This window comes from Tamandua tetradactyla, chromosome 2 (assembly GCF_023851605.1).
Source record: "Tamandua tetradactyla isolate mTamTet1 chromosome 2, mTamTet1.pri, whole genome shotgun sequence".
Lineage (NCBI taxonomy): Eukaryota > Metazoa > Chordata > Mammalia > Pilosa > Myrmecophagidae > Tamandua > Tamandua tetradactyla.
In genome coordinates this window covers 52,952,255-52,976,411 of record NC_135328.1, presented here as the reverse complement: position 1 = coordinate 52,976,411, position 24,157 = coordinate 52,952,255, and the positions used below count along the sequence as shown (strand labels likewise).

At 40.1% G+C, this 24,157-nt stretch overlaps 1 protein-coding gene across 2 annotated transcripts in view; it reads right to left on the bottom strand.

Moving 5' to 3' along the window:
* Positions 1 to 24,157, bottom strand: part of GPR107 (G protein-coupled receptor 107) — a 141,523-nt gene that overhangs the window by 99,725 nt on the left and 17,641 nt on the right. For both annotated transcript variants that reach the window (XM_077147116.1, XM_077147117.1), the window contains exons 2-4: positions 3,857 to 3,979; positions 1,818 to 1,868; positions 1,505 to 1,584 (exon numbers count right to left, since the gene is read on the bottom strand). In XM_077147116.1, coding sequence (XP_077003231.1) covers positions 1,505 to 1,584; positions 1,818 to 1,868; positions 3,857 to 3,979 — 254 coding nt within the window. The remainder of the gene's footprint in view (positions 1 to 1,504; positions 1,585 to 1,817; positions 1,869 to 3,856; positions 3,980 to 24,157) is intronic.

Genomic DNA, 24,157 nt, shown 5'->3' with positions numbered 1-24,157 from the left:
GCCTAATATCCATCTCCAACCTTCTCCTTTCTTGCTGGGCTACCCTAATTTTGCTAATGTACCCATCCTGCCTGCAGAGAGGCCAGTGATGGTTCTAACACCAAGTAAAACGTGAGCTAAGCTGTCACATTCAAGCTGAATGAAGCATTTTTACTCCTTGACTGGGACTTTCCTCTCTTTCCCTTGGCTTGGATGTACACAATTAACTAGAGCCATTTGGTGAGAGTAGGGAAACCAACCTGAAGATGAAGCTAACATTGAGGATGACAGAGTAGAGAAATGAAAAGGACCTGAGTTCCTAAAATCATTAAGCCACTGCAGATCTGACTCTCGCCTACCTGCCTTAACTCTGGTATTTGAGTGAGGTGAGACATACAATGTTTTTACTGTTTAAACCAGTCTCAGCGAAGTTGTTTAAGGTTTGCTCCCCAAAGCAGCCAAATTCATATAAGAGACTGCCATTAATTTTCTTGAATGAAAACAGAGATTATCAAGGAGAGTATTTAGTTATGTTATACAATGGTTTTGTGAAAACGTTTTAAAAATATATATATTTATTCAAAAGACCAAGAAAAAAGCAAAAAAGTAAAAAAAAAAAAAAAAGAACACATATATATGTATATATTTAGAAATTTCCTAATCAGTCTTCCTACCTCCAATCTTATTAATCTCAGGTCTATCTATTCCTGGGCTACTAGTGGTCTAACCTGAAAAGTAAGTCTAAGTATACCATGTCTGGTATAAAATTCTTCAAGAACTCAAAATAAACTACATACAGGGGACCTGCGAAGTGGCCAGGTAGAAATATGCTGAACTTGAGAATATAAAGCCCCTTCTAAGTCATTTAAGTTCAATATTTTAAAAAGACTGAATTATCACAAATTCTTAGAACAATTTTATGAGATAGGTGCTAAGGCTCCAAGTCCTACAGCTGGTGTATGGCAGAAGGAGTTTTCAAATGCAACCTGGCACTAGAGCCTACACCCTTAATGATTATACTAGAGCTGAGGGCCAGACTCAGGCCAGGGTCATCAGGTTCCCAAACTACCAAAATAGCCCAACTTTCTTGGATTGGCATACAAAATCGTCCAACTATTTGGAACCAATCTTGTTTCTTTCCACGTTCCCCTCCAACTTTATTCTCTATCAGTTTATTGAACACGGTGCTATTCCATGCCACTCTGCCTTAGTATATACTCTTCCCTCTGCCTGGAATGTCCTTCCCTTTCTTTTCATCTGGTAAAAGCCTATTCATTAAAAGACTGGCCTGGTCCAACACTTATCTGAAACCCTCTCTTCCCTTACTACTTCTGTACTTTGCTGTGCTCATTTGTACTGGTCTTCTGTCTCCCCTACTAATTTATAAGTTCCTCAAGGATAGGACCTCTTCTCCCTCATCCTGTTTTTCAACTCTAGTACACAGCACAATAAATATCAGCTTAACTAATAAATTCCTCCTAATTCTACTCTAGTATCGAACTGGAGGAATATTAAAATTACTTACTCACTTCTGGAGATATCTAGGATTAAAAGGGTGACAGAAATAGACTGTTTCTTTAAAACACAGTAATGCACATCTTCGTCCTGAGAAGAGAAGAACCAATTGTATAAAATGTTATTCATTCACATTAAAGCAAGAAAACAGTTTTCAGAAACAATGCAAGTAAGTTGTATGATCTCCATTCCAAACAGTAAATGAAACTGAGTGCTCAGAAACACGTGGCGGTCAAAGCAGGCACCACCTCAAGAAAATGCACTGAAAAAAACAAGGTGTTCTTCTTGGGCTAAACTGATCAAGTTATGCGCATAATACTTACCAGATAAGAAGAAAATCCATCATTTTTTGTACGGTCTAGACTGAATCCAATCTAAGAGGGGGTAAAAAGAGAATAGGTAAATATTCATACAATGCCCTGCTAGCCATACCTTTCTCACTCAAAGAGTAAGAAAGAAGGTGATTCTTTTGGTCTAGCTTCCTCTTGGTTTTTTTTGTTTTTCAATTTTTTTTACTAATTTTTAAATTTTTTTTAAAAAATGACAAGAAATACAAACATTCTTAACATGTGATCATTCCGTTCTACACATATAATCAGTAATTCACAGTATCATCACACAGTTGTATATTCATCATCATGATCATCTCCTAGAACATCCACACCAATTCAGGAAAAGAAATAAAAAGACAACAGAAAAAGGAATAAAACGAAAACAGAAAAAAAATTATACATACCATACTCCCCACCCTTCCCTTTCATTGATCACCAGCACTTCAAACTAAATTTACTTTAACATTTGTTCCCCCTATTATCTATTTTTATTCCATATGTTCTACTCGTCTGTTGACAGGGTAGATAAAAGGAGTATCAGACACAAGTCCACAATCACACAGTCACACTGTGAAAGCTACATCATCATACAACCATCATCAAGAAACATGGATACTGGAACACAGCTCTACATTTTCAAGCTGCCCTTTAATTTTTTTTTTATTAATTAAAAAAAATTAACTAACACAACATTTAGAAATCATTCCATTCTACATATGCAATCAGTAATTCTTAATATCATCACATAGATGTATGATCATCATTTCTTAGTACATATGCATCGATTTAGAAAAAGAAATAGCAAGACAACAGAAAAAGAAATAAAATGATAATATAGAGAAAAAATAAAAATAAAAATAAAAAATACAAAAATATATAAGAAAAAAATACTATAGCTCAGATGCAGCTTCATTCAGTGTTTTAACATAATTACATTACAATTAGGTAGTATTGTGCTGTCCATTGTTTTTTTTAGAAATCATACCATTCTACATATGCAATCAGTAATTCTTAACATCATCACATAGATGCATGATCATCATTTCTTAGTACATTTGCATCGGTTTAGAAGAACTAGCAATATAACCGAAAAAGATACAGAATGTTAATATAGAGAAAAAAACTAAAAGTAATAATAGTAAGAACAAAACAAAACAAAACAAAACAAAACAAAAACCTATAGCTCGGATGCAGCTTCATTCAGTGTTTTAACATGATTACTTTACAAGTAGGTATTATTGTGCTGTCCATTTTTGAGTTTTTGTATCTAGTCCTATTGCACAGTCTGTATCCCATCAGCTCCAATTACCCATTATCTTGCCCTGTTTCTAACTCCTGCTGAACTCTGTTACCAATGACATATTCCAAGTTTATTCTCGAGTGTCAATTCACATCATTGGGACCATACAGTATTTGTCTTTTAGTTTTTGGCTAGACTCACTCAGCATAATGTTCTCTAGGTCCATCCATGTTATTACATGCTTCATAAGTTTATCCTGCCTTAAAGCTGCATAATATTTCATCGTATGTATATACCACAGTTTGTTTAGCCACTCGTCTGTTGATGGACATTTTGGCTGTTTCCATCTCTTTGCAATTGTAAATAACGCTGCTATAAACATTGGTGTGCAAATGTCCGTTTGAGTTTTTGCCCTTAATTCCTTTGAGTAGATACCCAGCAATGGTATTGCTGGGTCGTATGGCAATTCTATATTCAGCTTTTTGAGGAACTGCCAAACTGCCTTCCACAGTGGTTGCACCATTTGACACCTCTTGGTTTTCTTAGCATTCATTTTTCAAGGCAATACCTGCTTGTATTAGTAAAATCACTAATTACTAGAATTATTCAAGAATTGCAAGTTAAGCCTTAAAAGTAAAATTACCTGATGCCTTAAATATACAACTTGAGACTGAATTTTAGTTTTCTCTATATTCTGACACTTATTATTAAAATATGGGGAGTTTGTGTGTGTGGAGATTTCCTCAACCAACAGAAAAGGGTAAGCCCCTTGATCTTAAAAGACACTTACAGTTGCATCTTTGCCTGTGGCTCCTTCAGGCTCATTTACTGAGAGGCTACTGACATTAACCATCATGTATCCATCCTTGAAGAATCCAAAGGTGTTCAGATGAACCTTATGCCTCACATCATCCTAAAAAGATTTGCAGTAAGTCATTAGTAATATGCAAAAGTTAACTTTTGATTATTTACCATATTTGTTTGAAAAATGAGTTTCCTGCTAGCAGGCCAACGTCTCCATATGCACAATCATATACATAACTGTGCAGGATGCAAGAGTAGTTCAGTGGTAGAATTCTCACCTGCCATGTGGGAGACCTCGGTTTGATTCCCAGCCCATGCACCCCCCCCACCCCTAAATCAACAAATGGTGCCACAATAACGGGATACTCACATGGAAAAAGAATAAAATGTGACCCCCACCACACAGGATACGAAAAAATAAATAATAATAATAATAATAATGTACATAACCGGTACCTTATCTTTCACCAAAAGCTCAAGAAAACTCATCAGAAATTCATTAGATTTAAACAGTTTTGCAGAAGGAAACACAAAATTGATTCAATTCATTCCAATGCATTTGTATAGGTCCTAGAAACAAACCTGAACTCAGTGGTCAGCTGGAACGTGAATTCCAGGAGGAAGAAACATCTTTTAGTCAGCCTTGCATCCTTTGTGTTCAGTATACTGCCTGGCATCCAGCACACGCTCAAAACGCGCATGAGATGGAAGGAAGAGATTGGCCAAATCTACTCCAAGAATACACTCATTTGTATAAACGCTGTTTTCATCAGTTTGTATGTACCTGACTGAAGGGTTTTTCAGGATGAAGAGCAATTATCTGCACATTAATCTTCTAATCTATAATTAAACATTAAAAAAGGTCCATTTGCACCTAAAAATGATGTAGTATAGGTGGGTTTTCAGGAAACAAAGTCTTATGCAAACAGAATCCCAGGACCTAGTCAGGTAGAGACAGGATCTTACAGTTATGGGACAATTCTAAAGTTTGCTAAAACCACACCACATGTGAATATACCTATTCTATCTGCTCGAAACTGTTTTAAAGTCGTAATCGCAATCTCAACCTCAACTAATTCTACACATTTTAAGGCCAATGGAACAATGAATAAATAAATCTTTATAAAACTTAAATTAAACAAAGACACTTTAGATTATGTAAAATCACTGAGTTTAATGTTGGCAATTATTTACCGAGATTAGAACATCTTCAAAAAGTTTGTAACAAGCTAACAGTTATCAAGTAACTTCAAACTGTCAAGCACTATGTTAAATACTTATCTAAAATGTGTATTTGGTTCTTCCTCAAACCTGTGCATTTTTCCATGTTCGCTTCTCGCTTATATTTAAAAATTCCATCCTTTGTTTCCTTAAATTTTAAATACAGCGATTTTAGCACATATTGAGGTGCTCTGAGGGTGTAACGCTGCTCTTTGCTGTTTCTGCTAAGTTTCATAATATTTTATTTCTTTGTGTAAGTGGAAACTATTTTCTAAATTTAGGATTTGCTGGGCATCAAATGTAATGTAAATTCAAACACCAAAGGCTTCTGATCTTCAGCAGAAACATCACACATTACACATTCGACCCACCCCCATAGCTATAAAACACATATTTTATTGCCATTAGGAGGATTTTAACTCCTAGCCTAGTCTTTCAACCAATGAATACATCTTTTTGAGAATCCTAAATTTATGGGCTGAAGAAAACAGAAACTTAGTTCCAACTTCCCTCACTGCTTGGGCCTAAGACCTTGATTCCTGGATACCCCTCAGCAGCTGGTAAAAATCCAAGGTTCTAGGGTCCTCATTTCTGCAATGCTTCAGGGCAGACCTGGCTTTGGCATTCTTTTACTTCTGGGGTTTCAGCTCCTTCACCACCACCATCACCCTTTTTTTTTACTCCTGGGGATTTCCCTTATTTTCTTAGACGCTCAACTATATGAATGAAAACCCTTTGTTATACTTCCACATCCCAGAGGATAGAGTAGATTCCTGCAATCAAACACTTCTACAAAGAACAACTAGAAGAGCCAGATAAGATAATAGAAGCTATCTGTTAGAACGCATTGGAGAGCTGCTAGATGGGACAGTAAGAATAAGAAAGGCTAAGGCTCAGGTTTTCTCAGGAGTCTGTGAAAAAATTAAGCACAACCAAAAATGAACTGAGTGATGATTTTCTCAATTCTCTCAAGGATGGTACACAGCCACTATCATCCTAGATATACAGAAGAGAAGTTAATTCAACTACATACAATGGAAGCCTTAGAACATTAGGGCTTAATTCTCTGGCAAAACCACAGCCCAAGAAGGGCTGCAGAGGGAGAAAGAAAGAGAATGAACACATTTCCACCACATGGAACAACATGGGTGAATCTCACAAACATAACACTGAGTGAAGCCATATTTACCATAGGTATGTGAAAGTCAAGCACAGAGGAAAATAATCTATGGTGACAGTGGTCAGAATGGTAATTACGTTTGGAAGGGAGGGACTTTCCAGGCACTTGGAAGAGAGGTGCTTAGGGGTTTGTGGAGGTGCTAGTTACAGAAGTGTGCTTATAATGGGGGAACTTGAATGAGCTGTGCTCTTACAATGAGTAACACTGGTTATATATATTTTAATTAAATAAAGTTTACATTTAAAAAGTATGCTTATTCTAATGTAGCCAACATTTAGATGCTTTGTAGCAGAATGGAAGTCTGCTAAGAACATTTTATAATCATTTGGTCCATCACAATATGTTTTCTAGATTTTTATGGAGGAATGTTACACTTGCAAGCTTATAGCAATTCTTTTTATTTTTTTCATATAAGCAGTAAATTTCTTTATTGCTTTTTCTCATCTTTATAATATTTTTAAATTTAATAATGTGAAGTCATTTAAGTCAGTTTAGCCGGAAACCATAAGAACCTGGAATCTTGAATATGGCATGAGATTTGGTTGGTTTGCCCAGGTTAGTGTGATGACCCAATATACCCTTGAGTAATTTGGGCAGTGAATAAAGAATTATTTGCAAGGTCCCCTTGGGGGACTGGGGAGAAAGGAGGAAATATGGAACTTCTCCATTTGGAGAATTTCTTATATTCTTGCAAGCAGTGGGAACAACCAAATCAATAGGCCAAACCCTAGATCTTGGGGTTTACCCCTATGAAACCTATTCCTGCAAAGGTTAGGCTAAGTCTACTTAAAATTATGCATAAGAGAATCTCTTCTGTTGCTCATATGTAGTCTCTCTCCCTAAGCCAACTTGGCAGGTGAACTCACTGCCCTCCCCCCACTAACGTGGAACATGACTCCCAGGGGTATAAACCTCCCTGGCAACATGGGACAGAAATTCTGCACGAGTCAGGATCTGGCATCAAGGGACTGAGCAGACCTTCCTGACTGGAAGGGGCAAGACAGAAATGAAACAAAATAAAATTTCAGTGGCTGAGGGATTTCAAACAGAGTTGAAAGTTTATCCTGGAAGTTATTATTATACATTATATAGATAAACCATTTTAGTTTACTGGAGTGGCTAGGGGAAAGTACCTAAAACTGTTGAGCTATGTTACAGTAGCCTTGATTCTTGAAGACAACTCTATAAAGATATAACTTTTACAATGTGATTGTGTGATTATGAAAACGTTGTGTCTGATGTTCCTTTTATCTAGGGTATGGACAGATGAGCAAAAAATATATGGATAAAAAATAAATAAATAATGGGGGGGTGAAAGGGTAAATAAATTGGGTAAATGGAAAAACTAGTGGTCATGTATGAGTTTTTTCTTTTTTTTTCTCTTTTTTTTCTGGAGTGATGCAAATGTTCTAAATAATGATCATAGTGACAAAATCACAACTATGTGATGATACTGTGAGCCACTAATTGTACACCATGTATGGACTATGTATATGTAAAAAGATTTATCAATAAAAGTATTTTTAAAAAATAATGTGAAGTCATTTAAAACACATTTTTGAAGAATATTTTAAATAATAATAACACTACCAACTTCCAGGCTTCAGGACTTATCAACTACTAGGTTATGTGCCAAGTGCTTTACTTAGGCTCTTTAATCCTCATTCAGATCAGTGCATTACCAGTAGTATTTTCATAATAGGAATGAAGGAAAAATATCAGAGGTGAAATGATGACCAAAGGCCATGCAGCGTATAAGTAATAAACTAGGATTTGAACATGATCTGCTATGAAAGCCATTTTCACATTACTTTCTCCTAATATGAAAAGAAATCATAATATAATATTAAATATGAAGAGCAGAATTCAAACTATATACAGTAAGATTAAAGTTTGTAAGGAATACTTACAATCTATATACTTACATTTTTATTTATCTATTTATTTATAAAAGACTGAAAGAAATAGAATGCTTGCCTGCCACACAGGAGACCCAGGTCTGATTGCCACCGGCTCATTGACCACCCGCCCTCCAAACTCTACCAAAAAAAGACGAAAGAAATTCACCCAAATATTAAAAGGTTAGTTAGTACCAGCAGGACTGTGGGTGATAATTTTTTCCTTTACACTTTTCTATATTTTAAATTTCTAACAATGATCATGTTTAAATGTATAATCAGAAAGAATCAAATATTTAAAAAAATATTACCATTTGTTAGCAATATCTGCAGAAAGCTTCACCTAATCCCCACCTCCACTTTTAAGATATCTCACCACAACAAATGAGATAATGTATACAACTGACTTTGTAAACTAGATCTCACTGTACAAATCAGACACAGAAATCCCAAAGCTAGAAAGGACCAAGAAGGCCACACATTCTAACCACTCATTCAATTTTATTTGATTCAATTCAATGAAAATAACCCAATATTAACAAAACCACTGAGCTGAGGCTCCAGAAGTGAAAACATTCAAGCTCAAGGATAACTGGTCTGCAACTCTCCAGAGTCAGTCCTAACTGTGCAAGAACAAATAAACCTATCCTTTAGCCAAAGGTAAATCAGAGACCTGAATGCTCTGGGACAAATGTCCAAAGCACTCTGCAAGACTTCAGCAAAATGCTTCAGACAGCATTCGGGGTGGGGTGAAAGCAGGAGAAACAGAAACCTCAGCATTCACATACATCTCTCCTTCCAGATACTCTTCTAGATGTCAAACCCTTGTACAGTCTCCTGAAGGCAGAATGACAAAGCAAAATGAATGCAAAACTTGCCAAAATGGAGTGAACATGACTATACTAGACAGAAGCAACAAGGATTTATTACATTTTTAACTACCACCCTATCATTTCCATTACAACTGACATAGCAGAAAGGTTTATCTATTTGTCCAAGAATTTCAGGAACTACAAGCACATAATCACATATCTGGTACTACGTTAAGAGCTTTATATCATCATTCATCCTAATTACAGCCCTGTGAGACAGGTGTTATTATGCCCATTTTATAGAAAAAGAAACGGAGGCTCAGAGAGGTAACATGTGCTTAAAATTATGAGGCTAGTAAGTGGAAGAGCTTACTAGCCTCATAATTAGGAAGAGTAGAAAATTTGTACTTTTAAACACTCATACTTTTTTTTTTTTTACACGGGCAGGCACTGGAAATCAAACCCAGGACCTCGGCAAGGCAGGCAAGAACTCCATCGGCTGAGCCACTGTGCTCTGCCCTAAACACTCATACATTTTAACAACCAAATAAATGGCATATCTTTTTTCTTAAAATTATATTACAGAAAATTTCAAACTTTCTTAAAAGTAGAGAAAATGATACCATATATTCATCACCCACCTAAGAACAATCATCAATTCATGGTCAATTTTGTTTCTCTACCCTTCTCCCCCACTCTCACTAATTTGGAAGCAAATCCCAGTTATTCTATCAATTCATCTATTAATATTTCAGTGTGTATATCTGACAAGGGCTCTTTTTAAAAAAACATAACCACAATAACATGATATATTCTTTTTTTTTTTTTTTAACTTTTTCAATTGTGAAACATATATACAAAGCAAAGAAGAAAAAGCAATACTTTTCAAAACAGTCTTCAACAAGTAGTTACAGGACAGATCCCAGAATTTGTCATGGGCTAACATACGATCCTCTCACATTTCTCCTTCCAGCTGCTCCAGAATATAGGAGGCTAGAGGGCTTAAATTTTTTTTTATCATCACAATTGATTTTCTTTTTTTTTTTTTGGTGAAAAATAGCACATGTACAAAAAAGCTATAAATTTCAAAGCACAGCTCCGTAATTAGTTATAGAACATATTTCAGAGTTAGATATGGGTTACAATTTCACAATTTTAGGTTTTTACTTCTAGCTGCTCTAAAATACTGCAGACTAAAAGAGGTTACTGAGATCCAGCTTCATCCCATTGTGATCAGAGGAGGAGCTTTGAATAATTTCATGTTTTAAATTCATAAAGACCTGTTTTGTGACTCAGCATATGTTCTATCCTGGAGAATGTTCCTTGAGCACTAGAGAAGGTATAATCTTGTGCTTTAGGGTGCAATGACCTATATATGTCTGTTAGGTCTAATTCATTTATCAAGTTATTTCACTTCTCTATTTCCTTGTTAATCTTCTGTCTGGTTTTTCTATCTATAGAGGAGAGCAGTGTATTGAAGTCTCCTACTATTATTGTTGAAACATCTATCACTCCCTTCAGTTTTGCCAATGTTTCTCATGTACCTTGGAGCTCCTTGATTGGGAGCATCAACATTTATGATTCTTATTATCTTCTTGGTGAACTGACCCTTTAATTAGTATATAGTCTCCTTCTTTGTCTCTTATGATGCCTTTACATTTAAAATCTATTTTGTCCGATATTAGTATAGCTACTCCTTCTTTCCTCTGGTTACAACTTGCATGAAATATCTTTATCCATCCTTTCACTTTAAATCCATTTGTATCCTTACATCTCAGATGAGTCTCTTGTAAGCAGCATATAGCTGTATTATGTTTCTTAATCCATTCTGCCAATCTGTATCTTTTAATTGGTAAATTTAGTCCGTTAACATTCAAAGTTATTACTGAAAATGCATTTCTTGATTTCACAATCTTTTTTATTTTGTCAGATCTATATATTCTTTACCCTCTTTCTCTTTGTATTCTTTAAATTTCCCTTAGTGCCACTCTTCAATTCTGTGACCTCTTCCAGACCTCCCTCTCCTGTCTTTTTTCAGCTGGCAGAACTCCTTTCAGTATTTATTGTAGGGCCAGTCTCGTTGAAAAATTCTTTTAGGACTTTTTTGTGTGTGAAAACTTTAATATCTCCCTCAATTTTTTTAATTGAGGGAAGGACAACTTGGCTGGTACAGAAGTCTTGGCTGGTACAGAATTCTTGGCTGGAAGTCTTTTTCCTTCAGGATCTTGAATATATCATACCACTGACTTCTCACCTCCAGGGTCCTAGTTGTGTAGTCTGAACTCAGTCTTATTTGATTTCCCTTGTATGTGGTAGATTGTTTTTCTCTTGCCGCTTTCAGGAGTTTCTGCTTCTCTTTAACATTTGACAGACTGATTAGTATGTGCCTTAGGGAAGGCCTATTTGGATTTATTCTGTTTGGAGTTCTTTGCTCTTCTTTGGCTGGCATATGTATGTCCTTTATGAGGGTTGGGAAATCTTTCCCCATTATATTCTCAACTACTCTTCCTAGTCTATTACTCCTCTCTTCTACTTCTGGGACATCAATGATTCTTAAATTTGCATGCTTTGTATTGTCTATCATTTCCCTGAGTTTCCGTTAAATTTTTCCATTTTTTTTTTTGCCATTTGCTGTTTTGAGTCTTACAAGTCAATTATCCTGTCCTCTGTATCACGTATTCTTACTTCTGACTCTTCAAATCTGGTGTCGTGTGCCTCTAGTGTGTTTTTTATTTGGTCAATAGTGTCTTTAACTTGAATGATATCCACTATTTTTCTATTTATTCTTTCAAATTCCTCTTTATGCTCTTCTACTGTTTTCTTGATCTCTTTTATGTCATTTGCCATCCCACTTATTTTATTAAGTAGAGTTGTATGAATATCTCTGATTAGTTGTTTCAGTGTCTGCTTCTCCTCTGGTGTTTTAATTTGGTAATTAGGCAGGGCTATATCTGTCTGCATTGTGATATGCTTAGCGATCTTCTGCTGGCTTCATCACATGTAAATATCCTGACTGATTTACTTTGGGGGTTGATTTCTTTCAGTAATCTAAGACTTTGCGTTTGTGAGATGGTTGTACAGCAGGGAGCAGGGCACGGGTAAGCACTCAGGGCAGAGATTTGTTTCAACACACGTATAGGCACAGGTTGGGGATGTTAAGCTGATACTTGTGAACGTGGGCACCTAGTGGCCAGGGAGGATGTAGCTGTGTGGATGCACTGGTCTGAGGGGCGTAACTGTGGTGTATGCTGGTCTAAGGCATGGGGCCCTTTGTGTGCATGCACAGAGCTGTGGTAGCAGGTCAGCATTATGCATTTGTGGACTGGGGCCAGAAGTGAACCAGCAGTGCCACCAGCACTTTCTCAGAGCTGGGAAGTGTGCTTGAGTGCCCTGCGCATGTGCGGTTCTAGGACTGCTGTAAAGTGCAGTTCTCAGACTTGAATGATGTGATTGGGGGCCCATGCGCATGTGTGGGCCTGGGAGTGCCATAAACAGATGTGCAGAGCTCAGGCAGGGCAAAGTGAGGCTGTGTGACACTATGGGCATGGGGGGGCAGGGGCGGGATCAGGGTAGCCTAGATATGGAGGTTAGTGCCCGCAGCCTTTATGTGCTGGCAACAGCCTGTAGGGAACAGGGACAGGGAGGTAGTGCTTAGGAGGGTTGCAGGAGAGGTGGGTTGGGCTGCACTTGGAGTGGGGGTTGGGGACAGGTACATGCACTGGGGGCTTGTGGGGGGGGGAACCCCTGGAGCACAGAAAATGGGAGTGGATGATGGGGTTCAGGTGCGTGGGGTGTGGGGTGAGTCACCAGTCACAGGACTGCGCTGATGAGGGCAGAGTGTCCAAGAAACGTGGCCTGGCTTACTTTCTAGGCTCAGGCTCCTGTTCGTGCATTCACATGGACTCTATGGTTCCACAGGAGGCTCCAGCTTTCTGCCTCTCAGTTCTTCAGCCTTTGCAACCAGGGCTGCTGCACGTAGTGCAGAAGGCTCTTGCAGGTCAGCCCCACTCCTGAACTGTTACCTCAGTCAATCTCCTGTCCCTTCTCTAACTTTTCCATGCAGCAGGGCTAAGCTTGAGCTAGACTATTCGTCCATATTTCCAGAATACCAACATGATAAATTCTTTCTTTTTATTTTTTTATTTTTTATTTATGATACATAACCACATACAAACACATTCTTATCATATGATCATTCCGTTCTTGTTATAAAATCAATAACTCACACTGTCATCACATAGCTGTATATTTATCATCATCATTTCTTAGAACATCTGCATCAATTCAGAAAAAGCAATAAACAGAAAAAAATTCATACATACCATACCCCTTAACCCTCCCCTTCACCAATCACCAAGATTTCAATCGACTGAATTTATTTTAACATTTGTTCTCCCTATTATTTATTTATTTTTAATTCATGTTTTACTTGTCCACTGACAAGTAAAGGTATTCAAAAGGAGCATCAGACACAAGGCCCAGACACCCACACAGTCACACTGCAACACCCATATCATCATACCATTATCTTCAAGAAACATGGCCACCTGAGCACAGCTCCACATTTTCAGGCAGTTTCCTTCAATCTCTCCATTACACCTTAACTAAACAGCCGATATTAAGAATAACCTCCAGGATAACCTCTTGACTCCGTTTGGAAACTCTCAGCCACTGACATTTTATTTTGTCTCATTTCACTCTTCCCCCTTTTGGGCAAGAAGCTTTTCTCAATTTCTTGATGCAGAGTTTCAGCTCATTCTAGGATTTCTTTCCCTCGTTGCCAGGAAGGTCCATACTCCCAGGAGTAATGTCCCACGTGGAGAGGGGGAGGACAGTGAGTGTCATGGTTAGGGACAGGTGTCAACTTGGCCAAGTTGTGGTACCTGTTCATCTGATTGGGCAAGCGCTGACCTGTCTGTTGCAATGAGGACATTTCATAGGATTAGGTCATGATCACGTCAGCTACATCCACAGCTGAATCCATTTATAATCAGCCAAAGGGGAGTGTCTTCTGCAATTAGTGATGCTAAATCCAATCATGGGAAGCCTTTTAAGGAGGACTCAGAGGAGACAGGTTGCATTCCTGCTTTGGCTGGTGAGCCTCTCCTGTGGAGTTCATCCAGGCCATCCATTGGAGTCATCGGCTTCACAGCCTGCCCTGTGGATTTTGGACTCTGCGTTCCTACGGTCACGTGAGACACTTTCATAAATTTTATATTTGCAAGTGTTCCCTGTTGATTCTGTTTCTCTAGAGAACCCTAACTAATACATCTTGGTACCGGGAGTGGTTCTTAAGGAACAGAATCTTAAAAATGGGTTTTTATGAATGGTTTTCTACTCTGACTGGGCTCAGAGACACTAAGGACTCTGATTCCTGTAATCAGAATGACGCTCCCAATCCGTGGACTGAGTTGGCAAAGGAGATAGTCAAAATATCATCATTCGATTCTCCTAATGCTTCGCTTGTACGAAGCCAGACTCTGGGGGATAATGTTTTTGACACCTTTACAGAGTTTTGTAGGAATAAGAGTTACAGAGATGTTGGTTGGTTGTTGTTAGATACACTGTCTACATTAAAGGGTGAAAGGGATGGGCTTAAGGCTTCAAACAAGAAGCTTAAGTGCCGTCTGAAAGATGTAGAGGTTTCTATGAGTATCCTGAAGGAAAATTTTATTTCCTGTAGCCGTAGACTTGAGATCTCTGAAAATCAGACTCAGAATCTTATTGTTAGAGTAGCAACTTTACAACGTAAACTGAAATCTCAGTTTTGCGTGGTGTCTGCCGTTAAAGTGAGGGCATTGATTGGAAAGGAGTGGGACCCTGAAAAATGGGATGGTGACATATGGATTGATAATGATGTTGGGGGTGAGGTTGAAACCCTAGACCATGCTGAGCCTTCTTTAGATAACCCTGTAATAGTCTGCCCTGAGGACATAGCCGCCCCACCTCCACCCTGCCTTGAGGAATTGGCCACCCAACCTCCTCCTGAAGGGATTAGCCCTAGAGTTATTAATCCTGTTTCACCAGATGAAACTGCAAATGAAAGCCCTGAAGCAAATGGCTTGGAAGATATTTCTAATTCTTTTCATGACCCACCCCCACCACCCCTCATTTCTTCTAGACCTATAACTAGACTAAAGTCCCAACAGGCCCCTAAAGGTGAGGTACAAAGTATCACACATGAGGAGGTACGTTATACTCCAAAAGAACTGTGTGAGTTTTCCAATTTATATAGACAGAAATCAGGGGAATATGTGTGGCAATGGATTTTAAGAGTGTGGGATAATGGTGGGAGGAATATAAGGCTGGATCAGGCTGAATTTATTGATATGGGCCCACTAAGCAGAGATTCTGCATTCAGTGTTATAGCTAGAGCAGTTAGAAAAGGTGTTAACAGCTTGTCTGGGTGGTTGGTTGAAACATGGATCAAAAGGTGGCCAACATTACCTGAGGTTGAAATGCCAGAACTGCCCTGGTATAATGTAGATGAGGGGATCCAGAGGCTTAGAGAGATTGGGATGTTAGAGTGGATTTATCATGCAAAGCCTGCTCTTACACCCCAGGAATGTCCAGAGGATGCACCTTTTACCAGAACAGTGAGAAATAAATTTGTGAGACTAGCACCATCATCCCTCAAGAGCTCTGTGGTTGCACTTCTCTGTAGGTCAGATATTACTGTAGGAACTGCTGTCACTGAGCTGGAATCCTTAAACACAATGGGGATGACAGGATCCCGAGTTGGCAGAAGCCAGGTGGCAGCACTTAATCACCAAAGACAGGGTAGACGTGGGTATTATAATAGACAACAAACTCAAAGGAGGCATCAAAATTATATGACACGCAGAGATTTGTGGCATTGGCTAGTAAATCATGGGGTGCCTAGAAATACAATAGAAGGGCAGCCTACTAAATTCTTGTTGGAGCTGTATAAACAAAAGAGTTCTAGGTCAAGGGAACAGAAGTCTAACCTGAATTACAAAAACACAGAGTCACGGCCCCTTAACCAATTTCCAGACTTGAAACAGTTTCCAGACCCTGAGCCCCTTGAATGAAGGGGAGGCCAGGTCCCTATGGGGGAGAAACCTGTTACACTGCCACAAATTTATACTGTTAACCTTCCTCTAAGTCTTCCCCAAGGAGACCGACGGCCTTTTACCAGGGTAACTGTGCATTGGGGAAAAGGAAATGATCAGATATTTCGGGGATTATTAGACACTGGTTCAGAAGTGACATTAATTCCAGGGGACCCAAAACGTCACTCTGGACCACCAGTCAGAGTGGGGGCTTATGGAGGCCAGGTGATCAATGGAGTTTTAGCTCAGGTCCGTCTCACAGTGGGTCCAGTGGGCCCCCGGACCCATCCTGTAGTTATTTCCCCAGTTCTGGAATGTATAATTGGCATAGACATACTGAGCAACTGGCAGAATCCCCATGCTGGTTCTCTAACTCGTGCAGTGAGGGCTATTATGGTGGGAAAGGCCAAGTGGAAGCCACTAGAACTGCCCCTACCAAGCAAAATAGTAAATCAAAAGCAATACCGTATTCCTGGAGGGATTGCAGAGATTACTGCCACTCTTAAGGACTTGAAAGATGCAGGGGTGGTGATTCCCACCACATCCCCATTCAACTCTCCTATTTGGCCTGTGCAGAAAACAGATGGGTCTTGGAGGATGACAGTGGATTATCGTAAACTCAACCAGGTGGTAACTCCAATTGCAGCTGCTGTTCCAGATGTAGTATCATTGCTTGAGCAAATCAATACATCCCCTGGTACCTGGTATGCAGCTATTGATCTGGCAAATGCTTTTTTCTCAATAGCTATTAGTAAGGACCACCAGAAACAGTTTGCTTTCAGCTGGCAAGGTCAGCAATATACTTTCACTGTCCTACCTCAGGGGTATATCAACTGTCCAGCCCTATGTCATAATCTTGTTCGCAGAGACCTTGATCGTTTCTGCCTCCCACAAGACATCACACTGGTCCATTATATTGATGATATTATGTTGATTGGACCTAGTGAGCAAGAAGTAGCAAGTACTCTAGATTTACTGGTAAGGCATTTGCGTGTCAGAGGATGGGAGATAAATCCAACAAAAATACAGGGGCCTTCCACCTCAGTAAAATTTCTAGGTGTCCAGTGGTGTGGGGCATGTTGAGATATCCCTTCTAAGGTGAAGGATAAATTGCTGCATCTGGCCCCTCCCACAACCAAAAAAGAGGCACAACGCCTAGTGGGTCTTTTTGGATTTTGGCGACAACATATTCCTCATTTGGGTGTGCTACTCCGGCCCATTTATCGAGTGACCAGAAAAGCTGCTAATTTTGAGTGGGGACCTGAACAAGAGGAGGCTCTGCGACAGGTCCAGGCTGCTGTGCAAGCTGCTCTGCCACTTGGGCCATATGATCCAGCAGATCCAATGGTGCTGGAAGTGTCAGTGGCAAATAGAGATGCTGTCTGGAGCCTTTGGCAGGCCCCTATAGGAGAATCACAACGCAGACCCTTAGGATTTTGGAGCAAAGCCTTACCATCTGCTGCAGATAACTACTCTCCTTTTGAGAAACAGCTTTTGGCCTGCTACTGGGCCTTAGTAGAGACTGAACGCTTAACCATGGGCCACCAAGTTACCATGAGACCTGAGTTGCCTATCATGAGTTGGGTGTTGTCTGACCCACCAAGCCATAAAGTTGGGCGTGCACAGCAGCACTCTATTGTAAAGTGGAAATGGTATATACGAGATAGAGCCAGAGCAGGTCCTGAAGGCACAAGTAAGTTACACGAAGAAGTGGCACAGATGCCCATGGTTTCCACTCCTGCTGCCACATTACCTTCTCTTTCCCAGACCAGAGCTATGGCCTCTTGGGGAGTTCCTTACAGTGAATTGACTGAGGAAGAGAAAACTCGGGCCTGGTTTACAGATGGTTCAGCACGATATGCAGGTACCACCTGAAAGTGGACAGCTGCAGCATTACAACCCCTTTCTGGGGTGTCCTTGAAGGACAGTGGTGAGGGGAAATCCTCCCAGTGGGCAGAACTTCGAGCAGTGCACCTGGTTGTTCATTTTGCTTGGAAGGAAAACTGGCCAGAGGTGCGTTTGTATACTGACTCATGGGCTGTTGCTAATGGTTTGGCTGGATGGTCAGGGACTTGGAAAGACCATAATTGGAAAACTGGTGACAAAGAGGTCTGGGGAAGAAGTATGTGGATAGACCTTTCTGAGTGGGCTAAAAACATGAAGATATTTGTGTCCCATGTGAATGCACACCAGAGGGTGACTTCAGCAGAGGAAGATTTTAATAATCAAGTGGATAAGATGACCCGTTCTATGGATACCAGTCAGCGTCTTTCCCCAGCAACTCCTGTTATTGCCCAATGGGCTCATGAACAAAGTGGTCATGGTGGTAGGGATGGAGGTTATGCATGGGCTCAGCAACATGGACTTCCACTCACCAAGGCTGACCTGGCTACAGCCACTGCTGAGTGCCCTATCTGCCAGCAGCAGAGACCCACACTCAGCCCCCGATATGGCACCATTCCCCGAGGTGACCAGCCAGCTACATGGTGGCAGGTTGATTACATTGGACCACTCCCTTCATGGAAGGGGCAGCGATTTGTTCTAACTGGAATAGACACATACTCTGGATATGGGTTTGCTTTCCCTGCACGCAATGCTTCTGCCAAAACTACTATCCGTGGGCTTACAGAATGCCTTATCCATCGTCATGGTATTCCACATAGCATTGCTTCGGATCAAGGAACACACTTCACAGCAAATGAAGTGCGGGAATGGGCACATGCTCATGGAATTCTCTGGTCTTACCATGTTCCCCATCATCCAGAAGCTGCTGGATTGATAGAACGGTGGAATGGCCTTTTGAAAACTCAATTACGGTGCCAACTAGGTGGCAAAAACTTGAAAGGCTGGGGTCATGTTCTCCAGGAAGCTGTGTATGCTCTGAATCAGCGTCCACTGTATGGTGCTGTTTCTCCCATAGCCAGGATCCATGGGTCCAGGAACCAAGGGGTGGAAATGGGTGTGGTGCCACTCACTATTACTCCTAGTGATCCACTAGGAAAATTTTTGCTTCCTGTCCCTGCTACCCTGAGTTCTGCTGGCCTACAGGTTTTAGTTTCAAAACGGGGTGTGCTTTCTCCAGGAGAAACAACAGTGATACCACTGAACTGGAAGTTAAGATTGCCACCTGGCCACTTTGGGCTACTTATGCCTCTGGATCAACACACCAAGAAGGGGATTACATTACTGTCTGGGGTAATTGACCCTGACTATCAGAAGGAAGTAGGACTGCAACTACATAATGGAGGTAAAGAAGAGTTTTCTTGGAATATAGGAGATCCCCTGGGGCGTCTATTAGTACTACCATGCCCTGTGATTAAAATCAATGGAAAACTGCAACAACACAATCCAGGCAGGACCACTAATGGCTCTGAGACTTCAGGAATGAAGGTTTGGGTCACCCCACCAGGCAAAGAACCACGGCCAGCTGAAGTGCTTGCTGAGGGGAAAGGGAACATGGAATGGGTAGTGGAAGAAGGTAGTGATAAATATGAAGTTCGACCACGTGATCAGTTACAGAAACGAGGACTGTAATGCTGTTTTGTTTGTGTTACACTATTTAAGTTGTAAGATATCAAGTTTAAGAATGAATGTTGCCCAAGGATTTGCACGCTATTCTGGAGAGATTTAATGTGTTTCCAGTTATATGCAGGACAGTTGAGTATTGTCAGGTAAAAGAAAAAATGTGTGCTCATTTGTTTTCATTTGGAAATTAAGTATGGTCTAAGGTGATATATATATATATATATATATATATACATATATATATATATATATATGTGTGTGTGTGTGTGTGCCAAGTTGACAAGGGGTGGACTGTCATGGTTAGGGACAGGTGTCAACTTGGCCAAGTTGTGGTACCTGTTCATCTGATTGGGCAAGCGCTGGCCTGTCTGTTGCAATGAGGACATTTCATAGGATTAGGTCATGATCACATCAGCTACATCCACAGCTGATTCCATTTATAATCAGCCAAAGGGGAGTGTCTTCTGCAATTAGTGATGCTAAATCCAATCATGGGAAGCCTTTTAAGGAGGACTCAGAGGAGACAGGTTGCATTCCTGCTTTGGCTGGTGAGCCTCTCCTGTGGAGTTCATCCAGGCCATCCATTGGAGTCATCGGCTTCGCAGCCTGCCCTGTGGATTTTGGACTCTGCGTTCCTACGGTCACGTGAGACACTTTCATAAATTTTATATTTGCAAGTGTTCCCTGTTGATTCTGTTTCTCTAGAGAACCCTAACTAATACAGTGAGTTTGCTTTTTAAGTTGGCTGAGAGAGAGAGGCCACATTTGAGCAACACAAGAGGTTCTCCTGGGGGTGACTCTTAGGCCTAATTTTAAGTAGGCTTAGCCTATCCTTTGCAGGATTAAGTTTCATATGAACAAACCTCAAGATTGGAGGCTCGGCCTATTGCTTTGGCTGTCCCCACTGCCTCTGAGAACATCAAGAATTCTCCACTTGGGGAAGTTGAGTTTTTCCCCTTTCTCACCATTACCGCCAGGGCACTCTGCAAATATTTCCCTATTCACTGTTCAAATAGCACTGCGATTATTCTGGGCATCACTCTGGACCAACCTACAAGATCTCAAGCCCTATGCAAGGTTCCATGTACATATGGTGTTCGATTAAGCTGTCCACATAAGTTATATTAGGAAATGCACTAGTCGAAATATAAATTTTGTACCAAATAAACTTTTGCTTGTCTAACACGCACCTCAAAGTTTTAAAATATTAATTACCATCTGTTTTCAACACCCTGCATTATTGACATTCCTTTGTTCTTCCTCATGCAAAAACATTTTTAAACTTCACATTTAGTCACCATCATTATACACTCTAGACATTCCTAAATTAAACAATCTCGGTCTTTATTGTCTATCTTTCCTTCTGATTTCATTTGTGCCCCCAGGCCTCCTCCCTCTATCATTCTCACATTCAGCTTTTTTCAGTGTTCTAACATTATTGTATTACAGTTAGGTAGTATTGTGCTATCCGTTTCTGAATTTTTACAATCACTGCTGTTGCACAATCTGTACCCCTTCAGTTCCAATTACCCAATATCTACTCCATTTTTATCTCCTGATGGTCTCTTATCAACTGGAATTCTCCAAGTTCATCCGCTGTTCTAGTTTGCTAGCTGCTGGAATGCAACACACCAGAGACATATTGGCTTTTAATAAAAGGGGATTTATTTTGTTAGTTCTTCAGAGGAAAGGCAGCTAACTTTCCACTGAGGTTCTTTCTTACATGGAAGGCACAAGATGGTCTCTGCTGGTCTTCTCTCCAGGCCCCTGGGTTCCAACAACTTTCCCCAGGGTAACTTCTTTCTGTATCTCCAAAGGCCTGGGCTGAGCTGCTAGTGCTTAGATGAGGAATGCCGAGCTGCTTAGGCTGTGCTATCTTGTGCTCTCTCATTTAAGCACCAGCCAATTAAGTCCAACGTCACTCATTGCAGCAGACATGCCTCCTAGCTGACTGCAGATGTAATTAGCAACAGATGAGGTTCACATACCATTAGCTTATGTCTGCAGCAAGACTAGGTATGCTCACCTGGCCAAGTTGACAACTGAATCTAACTAACACATCGCTAATGTCAGTTCATATCAGTGAGACCACACAGTATTTGTCTTTTTGTTTCTGGCTAATCTCTCTCAGCATAATGTCCTTAAGGTCCATCCATATTGTTACATGCTTTGTGACTTAGATGTGTTTATTTCTCTTCTCAATGTTTTCAGTGTTTGCCTCATGTATTTTTCAGCATTCTGGCTAGATGCACAAATATTGGTGATTGTTATGTCTTCTTGTTGAATTTTTCCTTTTAGTAATACATAGTGGCCTTCTTTTTCTCTTTTAACTGTTTTACATTCGAAGTCTAATTTGTTGGATATTAGTATAGCTGCTCCTGCTCTTTTCTGATTGTTATTTGCATGGAATATCTTTTCCCAACCTTTCACTTTCAACCTATATTTATCCTTGGGTCTAAGATTCATTTCCTGTAGACAACATATAGATGGGTCCTATTTTTTAATCCATTATGCCAGTCTATGCCTTTTGATTGAGGAGTTTAATCAATTAACATTTAGTATTATTACTGTAAGGGCAGTACATTCTTCTGCCATTTTGCCTTTTGGATTTTATATGTCACATCTAATTTTTCTTCTTTTTATGTTTACTGATAGTCTTCATTTCTATACTCTTCTGCACACCTCTCTCTCCTGTCTTTTCTTATCTGTCTCTAGGGCTCCCTTTAGTATTTCTTGCAGAGCTGGTCTGTTGGTCAGATTCTCTCACTGACTTTTTGGCTGCAAATGTTTTAATTTCCCCCTCGTTTTTGAAGGACAGTTTTGCTGGATATAGGATTCTTGGTTGGCAGTTGTTCTCTTTTAGTATCTTAAATAAATTATCCCACTGTATTCTTGCCTCCATGGTTTCTGCTGAGAAATCTACGCATAGTCTTATTGGGCTTCCCTTGTGTGTAATGGATTGTTCTTCTCTTGCTGCTTTCAAGATTCTATCTCTTTGACATCTGACATTCTGATTAGTAAGTGTCTGGGATTACGTCTATTTGGATCTATTCTGTTTGGGGTACGCGGCGCTTCTTGGATCTATAATTTTAAGTCTTTCATAAGAGTTGGGAAATTTTCAGTGATAATTTCCTTCATTAGTTTTTGTCCTTTCCTCTTCTCTTCTCCTTCTGGGACACCCACAACATGTATATTCGTGCGCTTCATGTTGTCATTCAGTTCCCTGAGTCCCTGCTCATATTTTCCCATCTTTTCCCTATCGGATTTCAGATGTCCCGTCCTCCAGTTCACTAGTCCTATCTTCTGCCTCTTGAAATATGACATAGATTTCCATTGTTTTTCACCTTTTCTACTGTGCCTTTCATTCCCACAAGTTCTGTGATTTGTTTTTTCAAACTTTCTGTTTCTTCTTTTTGTTCATTTCTTGCCTTCTTTATATCCTCCCTCAATTCATTGATTTGATTTTTGATGGGATTTTCCATGTCTGTTTGAACACTGTGAATTAACTGTTTCAACTCCTGTATCTCATTTGAATTGTTGGTTTGTTCCTTTGACTGGGCAGTTTCTTCAATTTTCCTAGTATGATTTATTTTTTGCTGGCATCTAGGCATTTAATTACCTGGAGATTGTTTTCACTTTTTTTTTCCTAGGATTTTCTTTCTGGATGACTTTGTTGTCTGTCTGTTCTTTGACATTCAGTTCAGCTTATTCTGGACCTCCAGCTTAGGTTTTGTTTAATAGATCAGAATTTTTCAGTTCTTGTTTTTTTGTTTCTTGTCCTGCCTGTATGGTACCTTTCCCCTACCCCTTAAGAGGGTCTACTTACGTATTATAGACCCCAGTCTGATTTTCCCAGACCAAACTGTTCTCCTCTCAGGAGGAAACAGTCACCTGCACCAGTTTTCCCTGAGGGTCAGACCTAGCAGGTTAAAAGGCTTTCCTATGAAGTCTCTGGATTTTGAGTTATTCCTATCCTGCCCAGTATATGATGCTTCCTGCCTGCAGGTCCCATCAGCATAAGGTAATGCAGTAACTTCAACGGACTCTCCCTGCTGGGGACATGGTGCAGACAGAGGAGAGGTTGTAAGCTGGCTTTAATCGCTTCACTTTTCCAGACCCTGGGATCTGAATTCCTTGAGGGAGGGGTTCCACCTGAGCTGGGCCCCACCCCTCTCCTAGGGAAGGCACAGGCTCCAGACAAGCTCTCAAACAAGCCCAAGTTTGCCTATTCCTGGGGCAGTAGAGCCCAGGAAGCCTTGCAGCTGTATCCAAAGAGTAATCAATCTGCAGAAACACAGCCACAAAAGAGAAAAAGAAAAATCCTTCTCAGAGCAGGACACTGTTCCTCCGGTTTGCCAATCATGAGCTTAAGTCGGCATGTTGCTCTGTGTATCTCCAGGTCCTATGTGCCTCCTACTTTCCTGCAGGGCCCAGACCTTTTCATCCAAAAAAAACTTTTTTTTTTCTTTTTTCTTTTTCTGTCAGCCCTGTCCCCACTGCGCCGAGGCAAAAACCAGCGACCTCGCTTTTACTTGAGGTTCAGCTAAGCCGGGGGCCTGTTTTTAGTAGTCAGAATTT